Here is an 18,027-nt window from a genome sequence, read left to right as displayed (position 1 = left end):
ATCTACCTTCTACATCCCCAGCAAGGGATACTGTTAGAGAGAGATTCTTTAAACCCGTTAGCATTTCCGCTGGATCCAGTCTTATTGACTATCAGCCGTCTGATCACATCATACACAGGATGTGCTGAAGTGCTTTCTGGATCTGGAAAAAAAAACAAAAATCAAACACATGGCATGTTTGAAATCAAAGTCCACCTAAAACAGTCTCTCAGATATTATTACATTGGATACAAGCATTTTGCTTCCAGACGCTTTCCAGAAATTTTCATCTCTTTTTGGGGGGGATTAGAAGGAATGTGGCTAAGCTGGTACTAAAGAGATTTCCAAGAGCCAGTCCTGCAACTTGACGACTATTCTCTTTGGCCCTGCTCCAGTAAACCACTTAAGCATATGTCCAACTTTAAGCAAGTGAGTAATCCTTTAGCTTCAATAGGGGAATTGGTCAACTGCTTAAAATTAAGCACATGCTTAATGGGTTTGCTATATTGGGGCCTTTGTAGTCTGAACAACATTTTGAGTTGTTAAGATGTTCTTGGAAGATGCAGCCAACACATTGAGCCTAACTGTTTCCAAAAAGTCCAATATATACATGTTTAATAGGACTTTCTTATAATGACCCTCACAATATTGTCCCTATCCACTAAGTCTGGTCTACACTGGGGAGGTTAGGGGGGATCGATCTAAGTTACACAATTTCAGCTACGTGCATAACGTAGCTGAAGTCGCCATACTTAGATCTACTTACTGCGGTGTCTTCACTACAGTGAGTCGACTGCTGCTGCTCCCCCGTCGACTCTGCCTGCACCTCTCACCGAGCTGGAGTACAGGAGTTGACAGGAGAGTGCTCGGGGATCGATTTATCTAGATGCATAAATCGATCCCCACTGCATCCATCGCTGCCCGCCGACAACATACCCTAAAAGGACTGCATAAGAAATGAATGATGTTTTCTTTTATCATTCACTTTTCTGTGCTTTTACTTAGCCCTCTCAATAGTTTGATTCAAAAACAGGCACCACTGCACTCTAGTACTTGTTTATCCTGCCAGGACTGCTGTACAAGAATAGCTGGGAGCGGCATTACAAACTATACCATGTTTTGGTGTAAGTCGTGTAGCAAGTATCCTGCCAAAATCCATCTCCCTGTGATTCAAGAAACAAAACTGATGCAAACTCTGTAATAAGTCTCTCTTTACATAAAGTCTCTTCTAGCTGTCTCAAATTGATAGAATCATAGCTGATATAAATTGGCATAGATCTGTTGAAGTCAATGGAGCTATGTAGATTTACACCAGCTGAGGATTTGGCTTATATTATTCACTTTGAGTGTTAAGGGGATGCAGCAGGTAGTTGGGCAGCACTTCTGTTATATCAAGGTGAAAGCAGCTGTTCGTAGTTGGGCAGGTTATATAGTCTGCCTGCAATTTGAGGTGGTATTGTGATTTGCTACAATAATCATGATTGTTAGGTTGTTATGCTATTGTTGTGTTTTGTAAATAAAGCGCTGGTACCAACCAGCTACCTATGTTGGTATAATGCTGTTTAATTATGTTTGGAATGGGGAAAAATGTGAGCCTACCACTAGTAAGCCTAATTTTGGTTAAATAGATCCAGAGCTAGAAATCATTTAATTTGAGTTAAAAAATGGTACTACCTAACTCCTTTTCTTGCAGTCTAAGAACTAACTCATTTTTTTTAAAAGGGCTGGTGGACTGGGTCTCAATTTTGTTGGAGCCAATGTCGTTATATTGTTTGATCCAACATGGAATCCAGCAAATGATCTTCAAGCCATTGACAGGTATAGTCTCAATATTAAAATTTAGATAGACATAGAGCTCTTTTTGTGTTCATTTTGGAAATTGATTTTCTCATGCAAATTTTCCTAGAGAACAGTCTGATTTTGGCTGAATCAGACTAGATTTAGAAATGCCTGTTAATAATTTGTTTAGCATTAATGTACTCTGCATACTGTTTAAAAAGTGAGTGAGAATTTCCCAAGCTCCTTTACCTCTGAATTTTAACTTTTTTTTTATTTCCTACTTTTCAAATTGTGACATTATTGGAAGAGAGAGGTATAGGACAAAGCTGTGATTATGATAGTGTTTCATTTAAAAAAATAATAAGTGGACATATAGCCTGATGGCATTTTTCCTGAGGTTGGAACCATCATTGCTAGCCTATTTAAAAGTAGAGACTATAAAAAAAAAATACAGTTACTGATCCAGCTCAAGAGTGATGTTGAGAAACATAGAATCCCTGAAGAAAAATAGTTGTGTCCTTATTTTCAAGCCTCTGTAATGTAGAGATGTCCCTTTTCAGCATTCAGTTTGTCTGATAGTTTGCTGTGGTGACACATGCAGGATTCTTATTTTATAAGTGTTTTATCTGAGACATTCTAAACCATAGGTTAGCATTTCACATGCAGCTCATGAAAATACTTTTAGATAACTAAGGAAACACTCCAAGGAGCCTTTAAAGTGTATAAAGCAATTGAGCTACAGAGAGTCCTGTGGCACCTTTAAGACTAACAGCAGTATTGGGAGCATAAGCTTTTGTGGGTAAGAACCTCACTTCTTCAGATGCACTTCCTTGCATCTGAAGAAGTGAGGTTCTTACCCACGAAAGCTTATGCTCCCAATACTTCTGTTAGTCTTAAAGGTGCCACAGGACCCTCTGTTGTTTTTTTACTGATTCAGACTAACACGGCTACCCCTCTGATATTTAAAGCTATTGAGTTTTGATGAGTAAAAATACGTTCTTTGTTCCATCCTATTTTATATTTTAGCTTTTAAGCTCCTCCATTATTTTATCATTTCTAACCATGTAGAGAGGATTTTTTCTATTTTCAGATACCTCCAGGAAGACTTCTCTTTCTCCCCTTTCCACTCCAAAAGTGGAAAAATGTTATGATGTTGCAGAAATGTGTGTCCTTGCAAGACTAGGTCTAGTCTTCATGGTACCACTTCTGTGAAGTTCACATTTATCTGATGTCTTGACATTCAGTAAATCTCTTCGGTGGTTTCCGAAAATAATCTGTTGGTAGTTTGAGTTATGGAGATTTATGGAGAAGAGAAGTGAGGGCCCTAAAGAGAGAAAATGTGAGCTTTTAAAAAACATTTAATTTCTAAACTTGTCTTTTAGGAAAGTTCTATTTAAGTTTATAGTATTTCCTTTTATTGGAATTAGGATTTTACTTATCTCCAAAGGAACTCATGTTAGCTAATAACCTAGTATTCTTCAAAATCACTCTTTTTGCAGAGCCTATAGGATTGGCCAGTACAGAGATGTGAAAGTGTTTAGATTGATATCCTTGGGGACCGTGGAGGAGATGATGTACTTACGGCAGGTTTACAAACAGGTAAAGTTCACAGTGTCATGGTACACGTAAAACAATAACTATTTTCAGCCAGCTGTCTGAATGAGTGAAAGCTGACCTATAGCGAAGTTGATTCTATGTTGGATTTATGACTTGCAATGTTAATTTATGCACTTGGCAAGGAAGAACTACCCACTTTTTTTCAGTGGGTGCTAACTCAGGCCAGTGATGGTATTTTAAATGTCGATATCGTTACTTATTTCAGCACTCAAAGCATGTGAGAAAGGAGATTAAGTACCTCTTATGAAGATCTGAGACAGCCAATATTGAATGTCATTCCTTAAAATAAAAATGTAAGAGCAAGTTTTAAATTTCAGTTAAATATTGGTGGGCCTGAACGAGAAATTAAACTGAAATTTAAATACATGATGGGATTGAAGGTGGGCATGATTGATTTTCATTTTCCGGAAGGGTGGGGCTTACTTTTCAAAAGTTTGGGAAATGCTGGGCTAAATGGACTTAAGAAGTGTCCATTACTCTGAACACTACCTTATTTGCAAGAGCCAGTCTCTCCTGTTAACTCCATGATCCTCCAGTGCCTCATTTTGAGGGAGGGAGGAGGAGGAGAGATGAAGTGGGGCAATCCCCATTGGTAGTATAGTAACTTGGACAGTAATGGCTGCTTGATGACATCCTACTTCTGAGGAAGCCCACTGACTTCCTTTTCCCTCCTATGGATAGTGATGACTGGCCAGGGTCATGAGAATTCGTAAGAAAGGCTTTCCCTTCTCCTAGTTCAACTTGTCCTAGTTTTGTTTCAGGACAGTTTATTGAGATCATCTGGGCAAGAGTAAAGGTTGTGCCTATCATGTGACACTTTCTGAATAGAAAATCTGAGGAATGAAATCACATGTGTGGATTGTGTCCATCCCTAGAACAGCAGCAGATAGTCACTAGTTCCTCACTTCATTTTTTCCCCAGTGTTTACTTTTACTTAATTGAAAATGTTCTGGTAAATGTACTGTGAATGAACTAGCAGAGTTCTGCTATATACCGGTAATCTAATTTTAAAAAAGGAAATCACTGTATTTTTTAAGTGTCAATAATTAATTAGCATTTATTTAAGGACTAACATCTGCTGCTTTTTGTGCTCTATTCTGGAAAGTCTTACCATGTTTTTTTTCTCAAACATACACAACTTTCTGAAAAACTTTTATATTCTTGGTTAATATCGGTATGTGTGTATTCTATTTTCTTGACTGTTACTTTCACAATGTCACGTTGTTTTATTGTGTATAGGGGTTTTTTTCTTACTGGCAACGGTGATCAATCTGAAAAATAAACAGATGGAAAGATCTGGAAGCTAAGACCTTTCAGTGGAGAACACTGTCAAAATAGGTCAATTTTTAGACCTACTAACTTTGACAACCTTCTAAACATCAGTAAACATGTTTTTAAACTTCATGTATTCCTTTCTCCATTTCAATAATTATCTGATATCCTAATTAAATGCATGTTTGGGAAACCTTAATTGAAAGCACCATGAAGAAAATTATGTGCTGTTTATGTACAAAATTTTCAGATGACTTTACAAAGACATTAGTACAGTATAAGGCATTCTTTCTACCAGCTTTGTAAAAGTTCTCTCAAAGCACTACATTTTAATTTTAGCAGGAATGTTTAGGGCCAGACTTGCACAGATCTGTGCATGAAATTGTGTACGTACATATGCATGTTACTACTGAATACAAAACTGATGTATTTGGAAGGGACAGGCTATTTACACAACTCTGACCAATCAGATACCTATTCACGTAGCTGAGCTTATATGTATGCATACAGCTATATGCATATAACTTTGAACATCTGTCTCTTAACTATAAGAATGGTCAGTTAAGATGCGCAAATCTAAGGCTCAGATTTTCATTAGATCTCCACTAACTAGGGTGACCAGATGTCTCATTTTTAAAGGGACAGTGTTGTTTTTGGGGACTTTTTCTTATATAGGCGCCTATTACCCCCCATCCCCTGTCCCGTTTTTTCACAGTTGCTATCTGGTAACCCTACCACTAATGCACCCTTAAAATCAACAGCCAGATTGGTCTGCAAACACCTGTATATCTGTACGAACAGGCAAACTGGTACCTAACTGCGAATTGCATGTGCAGTTACCTGATTTGTCTGCCCATATGTAGGCTTTTGCATGTGGAAGTGAGGAACCTACAAATCTTATGTCTGCATTGACAGAAACCTGCTCAAAATTTTGACCTGATTATCCAGAGCTTGATGAAATTTTTTGGCCAAGTATGTTTTGCACAGAATTAGTCTACAGACAAAATCATTGGAAATCCAAGGCTGGTTTTTACATCTAGATTTGAATTACATTGACAGTTGAGCACCTACTTAGGCCCACGATTTCCCAGAGTTTTTCAACAAGTGTTGATAAAGAGTATAAAAACCTATTGTGACCATTAAAGAGAACACACAAACATGACAGCACATGGACATGTGGCTTTCTCTATACGTGCAAGTGCATCCTCAAATAGACCTATAGGTTGTCTACTCTGTATTTAGTCAATGTTTTAATATGTGTAAGTAATTGATTTTTTGAAAAGCAGTCTATCTGTAATGCTTTGTGTTGTATTGTCTAAAGATGAAATTATTGAAGGGTGCATTTGATTTTGAAAGTACTTTGGCATTTTTTATTAGTGGAACAGTTGGGGGAAAAAAACCATGTACAACCAATAGTAATTCAGAATATAAAACAAGTAGAACAAAAATATAAAATTAAGTAAACAATATTAATTAGTTAATCTGAAATCTGTGGTACAACCTTAACTATGATCATGATTGCTACTATGTTCTTAGAGAAAAATGTACATTGCACCTAGCAAAGTTAGGGGTCAATCCAGCTATAGTTTGCCTTTGTGACTGATGACTATTTCAGAGGGGTACTTCTCCCTTGAAAGCAGCTGCATAGCCCTAGATGACCATTAAGTAGCCCTCAAAGGCTACCAACTTCCTAGGGACAGAGTAAAAACCATCATTTCTTCCTGCTGTTCGTGCAAAGGATGTCCGTTACATTTGTACTGAACACTTGACGTCACTTGAAGCATAGCTCAACCTGCCTGATTTCAAGAATGTTTAAATTTTATCTGATGCACTATTTACTTAACTGTTTCCAACACAGTGGTGGCTCTTATTAGTCATTTGTACATTCCATTTAATCAGAGTGGATCAGAATTTAAATTTTTCCAGATCATTCGTGATTCAGTGACCATATTCTTTTTCACTCTGGGTGTACTTTAAATTATTGTTATTCAGTCTTTAAATATTTTTTATAAATTATTTGTAAACAGGCACGATGCAGTGAAGTACTGATACTCAAGAATAAGTTAGCAAGTTTCCAGTGTTAGGCATAGAACAATGAAGTAGGAGGCTTAGAAATTTTTTGTTTTGTTTTGCTTTCCTATTCAGTAAAACTAGTCAGATTAATATTATACCACAATGGCAACATCTGCCAGGTAAATAAAAACAAAATATCCTTCATTAGGTATTTCTGCCTCCTTTAACTAAAGCTGCATATATACTGTGAATGCCAGGAAATTCTGACATATGATTGGAGCAAACATTTATGAAATCTCATGCGTTATTCTGTTTTAGCAACTTCACTGTGCGGTAGTTGGAAGTGAAAATGCCAAGCGATATTTTGAGGCAGTGCAAGGATCAAAGGAACATCAAGGCGAGCTTTTTGGGATCCATAACCTCTTCAAGCTTCGAACCCAGGGGTCCTGCCTTACAAAAAACATCCTGGAGGTGTGAAGCTTTCCTTCTGACTTTTGGACATTAGCTTTACATATTTTTTCCTCTTGAAGCATTTTACCATAGATGTGAATGTAGTGCCATGCAAAGCAGTATGGTGAAACTTGAAACAACAAATGCCTACATTGTGCTTTAATCTAGGGCTGTGAGTTTCTCACTTTTAGGCACATCAAAATAATTCCTCTAAAATAAACAAAAATATGGAAAATGTGGTCTTATTAAAACTTGCCAAGAACTCAAAGAAGTTCATTTCTGTTCCTAATAAAAATACCAAAACTGATTTTGTGATACTTCTGCATCTGTGTACACAGATGTATTTTATTTATCAGATACAGTATTTGTCCTTTAAATCAAATTTAAAATACTTTTTTACTATGAAAAAAGTGTTCTGATCTTGCTAACCTTCTGTTTAATGGCTATTAGTTGGGGTGGATAGACATGTTTCATATCATAGAATTATTGCATTTATGTGTCATATGCATACATTATTTCAAAATACAGTCTTAAAAAGGTTGAGTGGGGCATTCCATTCTTAAATCCCTATGTTTTGGTTGTTCTCAAACACTGTATTGAGCCAGATTCAGAGGGTGGTGTTGAATGAGGTAAAGTATGCATAATATGCACCTCTTTATGTCTACAGTATGTATGTTTTACCAAATAAGATTCCCTGAAACTATTTTTCTTTCTCATATCCGACACCTCCACCCCTTATGTATCACTCCTCAATCTAGTTTGTGGCATATGAGGAGGAGGTTAGGAGCTAAGCTGGTATAAGTCACATGCTATGGACTAAAAGGTTAGTGTAGCTAATGAACAAAATCTTTAATACAAAGATGCAAGAAGACTCTGTAAGATAATGTAAGCCACTGTGCACTTTAACACAACTTGTTTATACCTGCTTCGGCTTCTTGATGAGTAAGATACCCCGATTTAAAATTCTATACCCTTGCGTGTGGATAAAGGAGTCTAATTTTATAATATGGGATACATTGCCTCTGAAGTTGGCCCATTGTGTTAGGAACTCTTTTAAACTGCGGAAGCCAGGACCCCATCACAAGCATTCTTAGTAATTTAACTTTAACGAGAGAGCTTCTTAGGCACAGTCTCAGCCAAAAGTGAATGTTTCTAGAAAGTTTATAAACAAAATCTGGCTAGCCATATTTTGGGAAAGTTACCTGTTTTGCACTTTGGGATACTCCAACTCAAATCTGTTTTGCTAGGAGGAAAACAATTCTGTCTTGGTATGTGCTTTAAATAGTCTTTAGTGATGAAAATACTGTGTGTCTGAAAAAAATGTTTTAAAAATAGTAAAATTTTGGATGTGTGTAGGATCTGCTCAATATGTATAATATGTCAGTTTTCTTACTCATTAGAGGCCTGATCTAACTGCCATTGAGTCTTTCCATCAACTAAAGTGTGGCAATTTGTTTGGGCCTTAAGTGTGAGTGGCCATTTTACTCTTGAACATGTGCACTTCCAGATAAAGACAGAAAAATTAAGCTTTGCCCTGTCTACCCAACTTACCTTGAAGACCACACATGCTGCCTTATTGGTAATTTTTATTATAAAGCTTGCCTTGCTTGCATCTTTTCTTTTTTAGAGGGAGGGTCAAGTGGAAGCAGGAGTCATGACAGCCACTACGTGGCTAAAGGAGGAGCCACCATCATGCAGGTTAGAAATGGTGAGTTGTCTTTGTGCATGTCATACAACATGGAATGTGGGTGCTATTTTCTCCTCTCGTTCCAGCTAGTATGTTGAGCAAACATCTTTGACAATAACTAGACACGACATTTTTAAAAGATACAGTATGTAAGGGATATTATCAGAAAGAGAACATTGCTGCAACATGATGGTCTTTTGCTTCCTTTGGTTAGAATCTGCAAGAAGATAATGAATATCAGGCAAACTTCTGTTAATATGTTTAGTCTGTGGTAATATCCCATCATAATGCCTCTACGGTATTTCTTAAATACCATCAGACTGTCGTGTGTATATATTTTGTTAATGGATACTGTTGATGTAGAGGGACAGTTGCTCACTGAGCTATAGTTGAATTGCTGTATTCTGAATGGCTTATTTGACAAATGATTTGTTGGACCAGAACCTCAATTGATGTAAGTCGGCCTAGCCCCAGTGACTTTAGTGTCTGTTCACACCAACTGAGGAGCTGCCTCCTACTCTTCGACAGAGAATTTGAAGTAAAATTCACTCTTTTGCACAAAGGCCAAATAATTGGTCCTTGGATGGGGGGGGAGGGGTATGTCAGAGACTCGGTTGTGCTCTGTGGTTAGACTGGGTGTCAGGCCTCATAATTAGAACTGAAGTCAGGACAAGGTTACCTGGAAAGAGGCATGGCTGGGGCCAAGGCAGGAACAGGACTGGAACAAGCTGGCACAGAAGCTATCACAGCTGTGAGCAAATGCTTTGAGCAGCCCCTGAATGCTGCTGCTGGGCTTAAGAGCCAGTCTGCTGACTTTTGCAACCACTTGGGTGGTTTGGCCAATCAGAGGCATAACTATTAACGATAGTCAGTATGCTATAGCCTAGTAACTGATATAGTGGTCAGATCCCCTGTGCAAGTGGTTTGGGCTGCTTGATCCATATAATTGCAGATCCAGTAACCCCTCCAACAGGCCATCTTAATAACCTGTTCCTTACTGGCTTTTGGAGAAATGGTTTGGAGCCCCCATTTTGCAACATGCAGGGGTGCGTTAGTTCAGCTGCATTGTCTTTTGGCCAGCACCGCTTCCTGTGAAGAGTTTACAGGCCTTCTGCACTTGGGTGAATTTTGCTCTTTATAAATAAGATAACTTCCTTTTAACTGAATAGTTTTTTCAACTTTGCCAGTAAATATGCACATACATATTACTGTGTTGTTAGTTATAATGGAGTCCATTTTGGAGTTATACTGGATTTTAAATTGCAATAAACTAAACTGTGTCTGTATCATAATTTTAATCTTTGAATCCATGAACTTTGTATCTATTTGGCTATGAAGGATTATTTTTGTTTTATATTTGTGGTGAGCAGTTAGGGAGTGGGGTAGAGGGATTAAATATAGCTATAAACTAGGCAAAAAATACATATAACCTTATTGTGTGTTTGTGCCCCCACTGAGTTGACTTGTACTGTAAATTGGCCACAATCTCTTAAGCCGGATCTTCATAGGAAAATGTTGTTTTGTTGGTTGGGGTTTTTTGTGTAACCAGAGATATGAATTTACAGTGATATTGTGTATACCAGTGTAACCTCCATGCGGATTCTCTTATTCTGATGGTAGAGTGACCTTTTGCAGTTTAATTTCTCATTTGGGAAGGAGGTTTAAGCTAAATAAAGAAAGCTACTTTTATACCAGAATAAGCATGTCAAGACAATGAGTTATGCCAGGATAACTATATTGGTATATAGCTTTCCTATGCAGATAAGACCGTAATAATTTACCCTTCTGTAGTTACCTTCCACATATATTTTGAAATATTTATGTACTTAGTGTACATAGTTCTGTTCCTGTTTTCTGAACTTCTTCAGTTTTGTACTTGGCTAGATGATGTGTGCTTGGCGACAATAGTCCTTAAGTGATTCTAGAGTAGAAGGTTATGTGTGCACAGCTCTTTAAAGCATTATAAATGGGAGCATTGGCCCCCAAATCCTAAAAGGTTGACCGCCCTATTATGTGTTTTCCTTATAAATGATTTGATTATGTAGTGTTTTGGTTTGGACTGTTGAGTTGCTTTTCAACTTAAACAACTTGAAAGTTGCACCAAAATGAGTTCAAACTGTAAATGTAACAGTATGTTTACTGGACAAATGCAGGTTGTTCCCAAACAAGCAAACAATAGGTAGTATGTGTTATTGTCCCAAATATTTAACACAGTTTACTAATATTGGTGGGGGGTTTTTTGGTCATAATACACATGCTATTATTTGGTTAAATATTGTATTGCATACCAAAGCTTCCTATCTGTGTATTGAATATATACTTATTTTTGTATAGATTGGGTTTTATAATTTAGTGAAAATCCATTTTCTGTATTAGCGAGTCAAAGTTAGACATTGTTGTTCTACATATATTTTAAATAGCTTTTTGTTTCGTTGTAATGTTAACTTCTGTGACAGTGATTTTCAGTATTTTTTTTTTTTTTAGCATGCAGAGCCAGGTTGTGAAGAAGATAAAGCTCCTCTCAAATCTAGAGAACAACTGGAGAAAGAGGAATTTGATGTTTATAGTGACTTTAGTGATGATGAACTTGTGGGAAGCTCAAAAACAAAAAAAAGCAGATTTTGCAATGCAAATGACATGCTAATTTCACAGAAACAGCTTACCTTAATGCAGTGTGGTTTTCCTAAACTGTTAGAGAGAGGAACTAAAGCTACTGAGGTCATTGATAGTAATGGTGCATCTGATCAAGAAAGCACAGATGCCTTGTCTGTGGGCCAAAGATCAAATGTAGATGTCAAGTGCATTGGTCTTCAGAAAAGTAGAAGCCATAATAGTATTTTGAGACATCGGAGAACCACTGAGCCACCAAATAAAACTGAAAAACAAGATATGCATTGTATGATTGTAGCCCCAGATTGGCCTGTTTCATCTGACTCTGAGGGAAAAAAGGACATTGAAAATAAAAATGAAGATCAGTGCATTTCAAAGGAAATTGGTGTAGTCATGGAGACTGAAGGCAGCTCGGAAGAGAGTGATGATATCATCTTTCCTTCCCAAGTTCCAGCTCACCAAGAAACTGCTCCTGCTAAAAATGTTAAAAGATGTGAGGCTGTATCAGAAAAATTGGAAGGGTCAGATACAGAAAAGATCACTAAACATACACCTAAGGGAGACGCTTTGGCCTGTAAACAATCTCTGTTCTGTAATACTGGGTCAGTCTTCACCAAAACAAAGTCTTGGAAAAATGCCCAAAAAATCACAACATATGTGAAAGGCACTAGTGACATAAGTGATGAGTCTGATGATCTTGAAATACCCATATGGTCCAAATCAAGAAACCAGAAAGCCTTCACTGCTCTTAGGTTGAGACAAAAATGTGACCGAAATAGGGAGTTCTGTAACTCTTCAAAAACTGTGCTGCAGGCGAACAAGCCAAACAATGGAGAAAAGGAAACGGATTCACAGAATATAGGTGAATTTTCATCCTCTGAAGATGATTCACCAGTCAAGAAAATTCACTTAAGTAAGCAAAGCCATAAGCACAAAAAACAGAGACGCAGAATTCAGTTTGACCCCAAATCAGCCTGCCGTGTTAGAGGTGCCTCAGTTACAGTGTCGACACCCAGTCACTCTCGTGTGCATAAGACCTCTAGAAGTAAGAGAGCATGTGTCAATCAAGAAGAAAATGTGGGATCACTGGACAATTTTTTAGGTGATTGTAAAATTAATTAAGAGTTTTTGTTCAGTAATTTAGTGGTACAATTTAATATGGAGAAGTTTTTTGCAGGTATATTAAAGGTGTCACTCTGTCCTTGTTTATATCTGATTTATTAAGAGTTCTTTAATATTGTCCTTCCCTTTTTATAGGCCTTGTTGATTTCACTGATTATTTTTATCCTTGTCTCTTCTGATTTGGTGGGCCACTCTGCAATACAGTGGATGCTGCATAATAGCAACATTTTGCTGGGAATCAATCCCATGCTATTAACATTAATGTTAATGGGATTCAGATTGTTAATGGGATTGGCAACGGCATGATGCTTTATTGAGTTTTTTTGGAATAAAGACTCCAGCTGGTTTGTACGGCTGCAGCCTAGGAAGAAAATGCAGGGAAATGCCTTCCCTTGCTGCAGCCTTGAAGACCTGCTTGCACCTGCAGCCCCGCCCACTGGGGGACCTCTACCGGAGTCCTGGCACTGCAAGCTGGGAGGGGAGGCTGTGGGTGGGGCAGCACTGTGGAGTTGGGGGCTGCAGCCTTGATGCCAAGGCTTTCCACAAGGAGTTGGGGGTGCTGAGGTCACACAGAGCAGCAAGGTACTTCTCACCACTGCTCTCCTCCTCCCCGCAGCCTCCCATACCAGCCCACAAGGAGAGGTACTATGCAGCTCTACAAGTTCCCAGCACCCCTGTTCTCCTGACACTGTCCTCCCCCCAGCTTCTCCTCCCCTCAGAAAGCCCCAGCATCCAAGCTGCAGCCACCCTCTCCGTTGCTGCCTACCCCAGTGCAGATTTGGGGGGTACAGCCAGAGAAAACTCATCCCAGCACTTCCTTCTCTGGCTGCAGTCCCACAAACTTGTCCTTCTGCTTATTGGCAACTGCCAGATAATGGCAACTTTTTGTTGGCAATCCAGGGGTGGCTAATAAGCAGAATCTACTGTGTGCATATATTTCTATTTTGCTAAACATTTGCAATCACTACAAAAAGGTGCATTAATGTATGATACAATTACATTTTCTAATTTGGGAATGAATAAATCAGTTCTCACCATAATGTTAACTTTTTCCTGTTATCAGTAACTGGTAATATTATCACTGAATATTATTTGAAATATGTACTGTGGTATTGGTAGTATGTATAATATGGAGGAGTAGGGGCAATTAGTCCTTAACTTTGAGCATTCATCTTTTAAAAACTTTGGGTGCCTTGGAACAAAGTTTGTCATTTCTCGGTATGTAAAAGGAAATTTACTAAAATGGTTGCAGCATTTAAATGGATATTAGCACAACTGAAGGATTTAAGGACAAAGCCCTAGATTTTTTGAAGGTATTTAGGCTCCTAAATCCCTTTTGAAAATGAGACTTAAGCTCCTAAATCAGTTAGCCATTGCAACGCTGAGTGCAGCAATGCCTAAATACCTTTAAAAATCTGGGCCTAAGTTACAGCCTAACAAAATTTAGGATTTCCACGTTAACTTTATTAGCTTTTCTTTTAAAATTGCAATACTTATCTATAATAGAGCTGATCTACCCATGCAGTATTTTGGAATGGCCAAAAGCGTTTGATTATACCTTTCTTCTCATGTATTAGATGGTGTTCAAGAAGTGGCTTATATTCATTCAAACCAGAATGTGGTTGGATCAAGCAAGGCTGAGAATCAGATGAGTAACTGGGCAGTGCGAGATGTGTTTGAGTTGAAGCAGTTTTCCCAGCTCCCTGCTAATATAGCAGTCTACTGTGCCAAGGTAAAGAGGAGGATTTGGGAAATGTTGTTTTGTTCTATTTTTATCCTCCTTATTCTTTCTTCAAACTTGGTTTTCTGTTAATGGCCACCATGAATGATCAAAGCCACTGATGGTGGGAGGAGGAGGAGGAGTTTCAAGTGGAGGCCTAATAAAATAACATACTGCGGCTATTTCTGTATTGGTCAGCCTTGAAAGTGTTGGGAACTGAGTTGAACAGCACCCTCTGCTGGATTCTGTAAGACTGTCTCAGAAGTAATATGCTTATCTGTTTTAGAACAGAGATTGGGTACCTGAAATCTAATCCGGTGCCACATTTTCTCTGGTAATAGGACTTGGTTTGAGACCTGGAATCTTCAGTTTGCCTTTGGTCTAATTAATAAAGTAGCAAGTTACCAGAAGAGAAGGTTAACCTTCATGATATCCTTCACTAGGGCTGAAAAGTGTTTTAGTTAGAATCACTTAAAAGTCAAATACAAGTTTGCAGAAAGAGCTTTTTATGTCAAAATGTCTATTGTGATTAATTCAACTTTATGGGTTAGTGTAGTCTTCGTTAATTTAAGTCTGAAGTTGAAAATTGAATGCAAGCTTATTGAGAGCATTTCTAACATCTGCTTAATTTGTAGCGATGACTGTTTTTATGCTTTACAGCCATTACGTTTCATGTTAAATTACATTTGGAATAGAGATAAGCCTGAGTCTAAACTCTGATAAAGCTTCAAGTTTATATTTCAAACCTATTCTTTATTGGTTTTAATCTGCATTCCTGAATGCTGGGGCATTCTGATTTGGATCCAGATTTCAGACACTTAAGTGGGAATGTTCACATCCAGGTTTTTGGTTGGGGGGTTCATGTTTAATCTTACAAATAGATAAATTGATGGTGTCCATCTAAATCCAAATTAATCTGACCATTCCCCAGTCATTTTATTGCATACTACAAATATCTGTAGTTCCCCTAGACTGATCTCCAGGAACCACAAATGTTAGTAGCCTAGAGCAAATGCTTGGGGGTACATTCAGTTTAGTCTTCACAGATGTGTTTAACTACCATGAATAAACTAACAATCATTTAACTCAAGGCAAAAACTCTAGTCTGGATCTACATATATTAGGTCATTTCCATGCATTTCCTCATTAAGAGGTGTGCTTCCAGTACTATTGATGTACGGTAATTAATTGTTCTATTAACAAGGGGTGTTGCAGCAATATTATGCTGGGAAGATCAAACTAAGCCAATCAGCAATAAGTGAGATCTTTTCTGTAGTAAAAGTATTTGCATTTGAATCTCTCCCCTAAATAGACCATCAGATAAAAATACTCAAGAATACCACAGAAAGACCCCAGCCCCTAATAGCCAGGATTGACAACATCACTAGAATGCAGGACAAATGAAAGGAAAAAATTGAGGAGAGTAGTGGGGCTTAATGACTCTAACGACAGCTGTATCTCAGATATTAGGCTACGGGAGTTTAGAGGCTTTTCTGTTGTTCATATGATTTGTTTCTCATTACATCCAAGTTCAGAATTGTCATGCCCACAGGTGTTACAAATTAATTTATCTCTGGTTAGTTTGTCAATCGATACGTTTCAAGGGTATCTGGTTTCTTAAACCAGAAGCAACAGTAACATCAATTAACTTGGAGATCTAAGTAGGAAGGAAAACATCAATAATGGTGGGGAAAACTGCCAGTTGACTTCATTTCCTGTTTTTACTCTGACGTAAAGGCATTAATTTAGCAGTAATTGCTAGATGTCTGTCTCTTCTAAAATGTAGAGCTCTGAGTTTCACATGCTCTTCTTAAAGAGCTGCTAATGCCTCGTAGAAACTTTGAAAAATTATCCACTTTTAGAAACATCTCTGCTGCTACTTTTTCTGTTTTCTCCTTTCCTTGTTTCTTTATTTTTATTACCAGGACTTTGTATGAAAAACAAATTATGTTTGCTCTGGTATTCATCTCTTTTTGCTATTTATTTTTCACTTATTCAGTCAGTTTAGGACATTGTAATATTACAGTTAGGTGCCGTGACAAATACTGCAAAGAAAATTGTGAGGAATCAAATGAGGAATAGTCAAGAAAAGAAACATGCAAATTACTCTAGTGTTCTTAAAAACAGGTTGAAGTACTATCAACCAAACAAAATTCTTAATGAAAAAATCTTGTGGAGTTATGGGGAGTTTCAAGTTTAATCCTGGTAGAATTTTTTGGTATGTTCATTTTATTCTCATAGTTCTCAAAACAAGGTTAGAAGATTTTGACAGAACAACTGAATGTCCTCGTGAAAGATTTGACTCTGCTCTTCAGAAGCACTGCCTTGCCATCTGTTTACCAGAAGTTTCCATATGAGTTAATGTTCTCTTCGATTTCTATGTTCACACTCCTTAATCTGATTTTTTTTTAATATAGGGATTTTTTTGTGAATTTCTCTTTTGGTATCTCCTATAGATCTTAGTCCTCTCAGCTGATTCCTCAACTCATGTACAACATAGCATGAAAAAATCTGTAGTGTGTTACATTTTACCTCTGGCCTCTTAAATATTTGTTCTGGGTTTGTTTTTTGGCGGGGTAGGGTTTTTTTGTTTTGTTTTTACAGTTTCCGCTTTTTTTTTTTTCCCCTAAGCATCTTTGGAGAAGGATTGACCATCAGAATAATCTGATTTTCTTTCCTGTAGCAGATCAGTCTCTTCTCCTGGGCATTAACAAAATATCCCTTCTTATTCCCTTTTCCATGCCAACTTCTTCATGTTAAATTAATGTTTTTATAATGTGTGTGTAATGTTACACTTTCAACTTTATAAAGCTGAAATTTATAAACACATTTCTGATAGAAAATAGAGTTATATCTCTAAAAGAAAGGGATACAAAAATATTAAAAGATGTCTAAGACACACCAAGGAAATGGTCAACTGCAGTAGCTGAATTTTAGAGCAAGAAATAAAATGCTTCGGGAAAATTAGGCTTGATTGGAGATATTTCTTTATTTCTGTCACCCTTGAGAAAATTAGATTGAAGGTGGAGAAACAGTATATATTATGAGTAGGGCTGTCAAGCGATTAAAAAAATTAATTGCAGTTAATTGCGTGATTATTCGCACTGTTAAACAATAATAGAATGCCATTTATTTAAATATTTTCTACATTTTCAAATATATTGATTTCAATTATAACACAGAATACAAAGTGTACAGTGCTCACTTTATATTGATTTTTATTACAAATATTTGCACTGTAAAAACAAAAGAAATAATATTTTTCAGTTCACCCAATACAAGTACTGTAGTGCAATCTCTTTATCATGAAAGTTGAACTTACAAATGTAGAATTGTGTACAAAAAAAATCTGCATTCAGAAATAAAACAATGTAAAACTTTAGAGCCTACAAGTTCGATCAGTCCTACTTCTTGTTCAGCCAATCCCTCAGACAAACAAGTTTGTTTACATTTGCAGGAGATAATGCTGCCCACTTCTTGTTCACAATGTCACCTGAAAGTGAGAACAGATGTTCTCGTTGCACCTTTGTAGCCGGCATCGCAAGATATTTACATGCCAGATGCACTAAAGATTCATGCTTCAACCACCATTCCAGGGGACAGGCGTCCATGCTGATGACGGGTTCTGCTCGATAGCAATCCAAAGCAGTGCAGACCAAAGCATGTTCATTTTCACCATCTTGAGTCAGATGCCACAAGCAGAAGGTTGATTTTCTTTTTTGGTGGTTCGGGTTCTGTAGTTTCCGCATCAGAGTGTTGCTCTTTTAAGACTCCTGAA

General features: G+C 37.5%; 1 protein-coding gene across 17 annotated transcripts in view; it reads left to right on the top strand.

The window, feature by feature from the left end:
- The window catches only part of ERCC6L2 (ERCC excision repair 6 like 2), a 95,021-nt gene that overhangs the window by 48,074 nt on the left and 28,920 nt on the right, over positions 1-18,027 (top strand). For 8 of the 17 annotated variants that reach the window (XR_010602306.1, XM_065599406.1, XM_065599404.1 and 5 more), the window contains 6 exons: positions 1,702-1,797; positions 3,258-3,357; positions 6,979-7,131; positions 8,738-8,818; positions 11,282-12,509; positions 14,107-14,261. Coding sequence is in view for 11 of the 17 variants with exons in the window: in XM_065599406.1 (XP_065455478.1) it covers positions 1,702-1,797; positions 3,258-3,357; positions 6,979-7,131; positions 8,738-8,818; positions 11,282-12,509; positions 14,107-14,261 (1,813 nt within the window). In the remaining 6 variants the exon portion in view is untranslated. Of the gene's footprint in view, positions 1-1,701; positions 1,798-2,848; positions 3,098-3,257; positions 3,358-6,978; positions 7,138-8,737; positions 8,819-11,281; positions 12,510-14,106; positions 14,262-18,027 lie in introns of those variants that run through there. The other 9 variants (XR_010602307.1, XR_010602309.1, XR_010602308.1 and 6 more) reach the window with 6 other exon arrangements.

This window comes from Chrysemys picta, chromosome 6 (genome assembly GCF_011386835.1).
Source record: "Chrysemys picta bellii isolate R12L10 chromosome 6, ASM1138683v2, whole genome shotgun sequence".
Classification (NCBI taxonomy): Eukaryota; Metazoa; Chordata; order Testudines; family Emydidae; genus Chrysemys; species Chrysemys picta.
The sequence above is the reverse complement of the archived record's forward strand: the minus strand, read 5'-3'. Positions and strand labels throughout refer to the sequence as shown.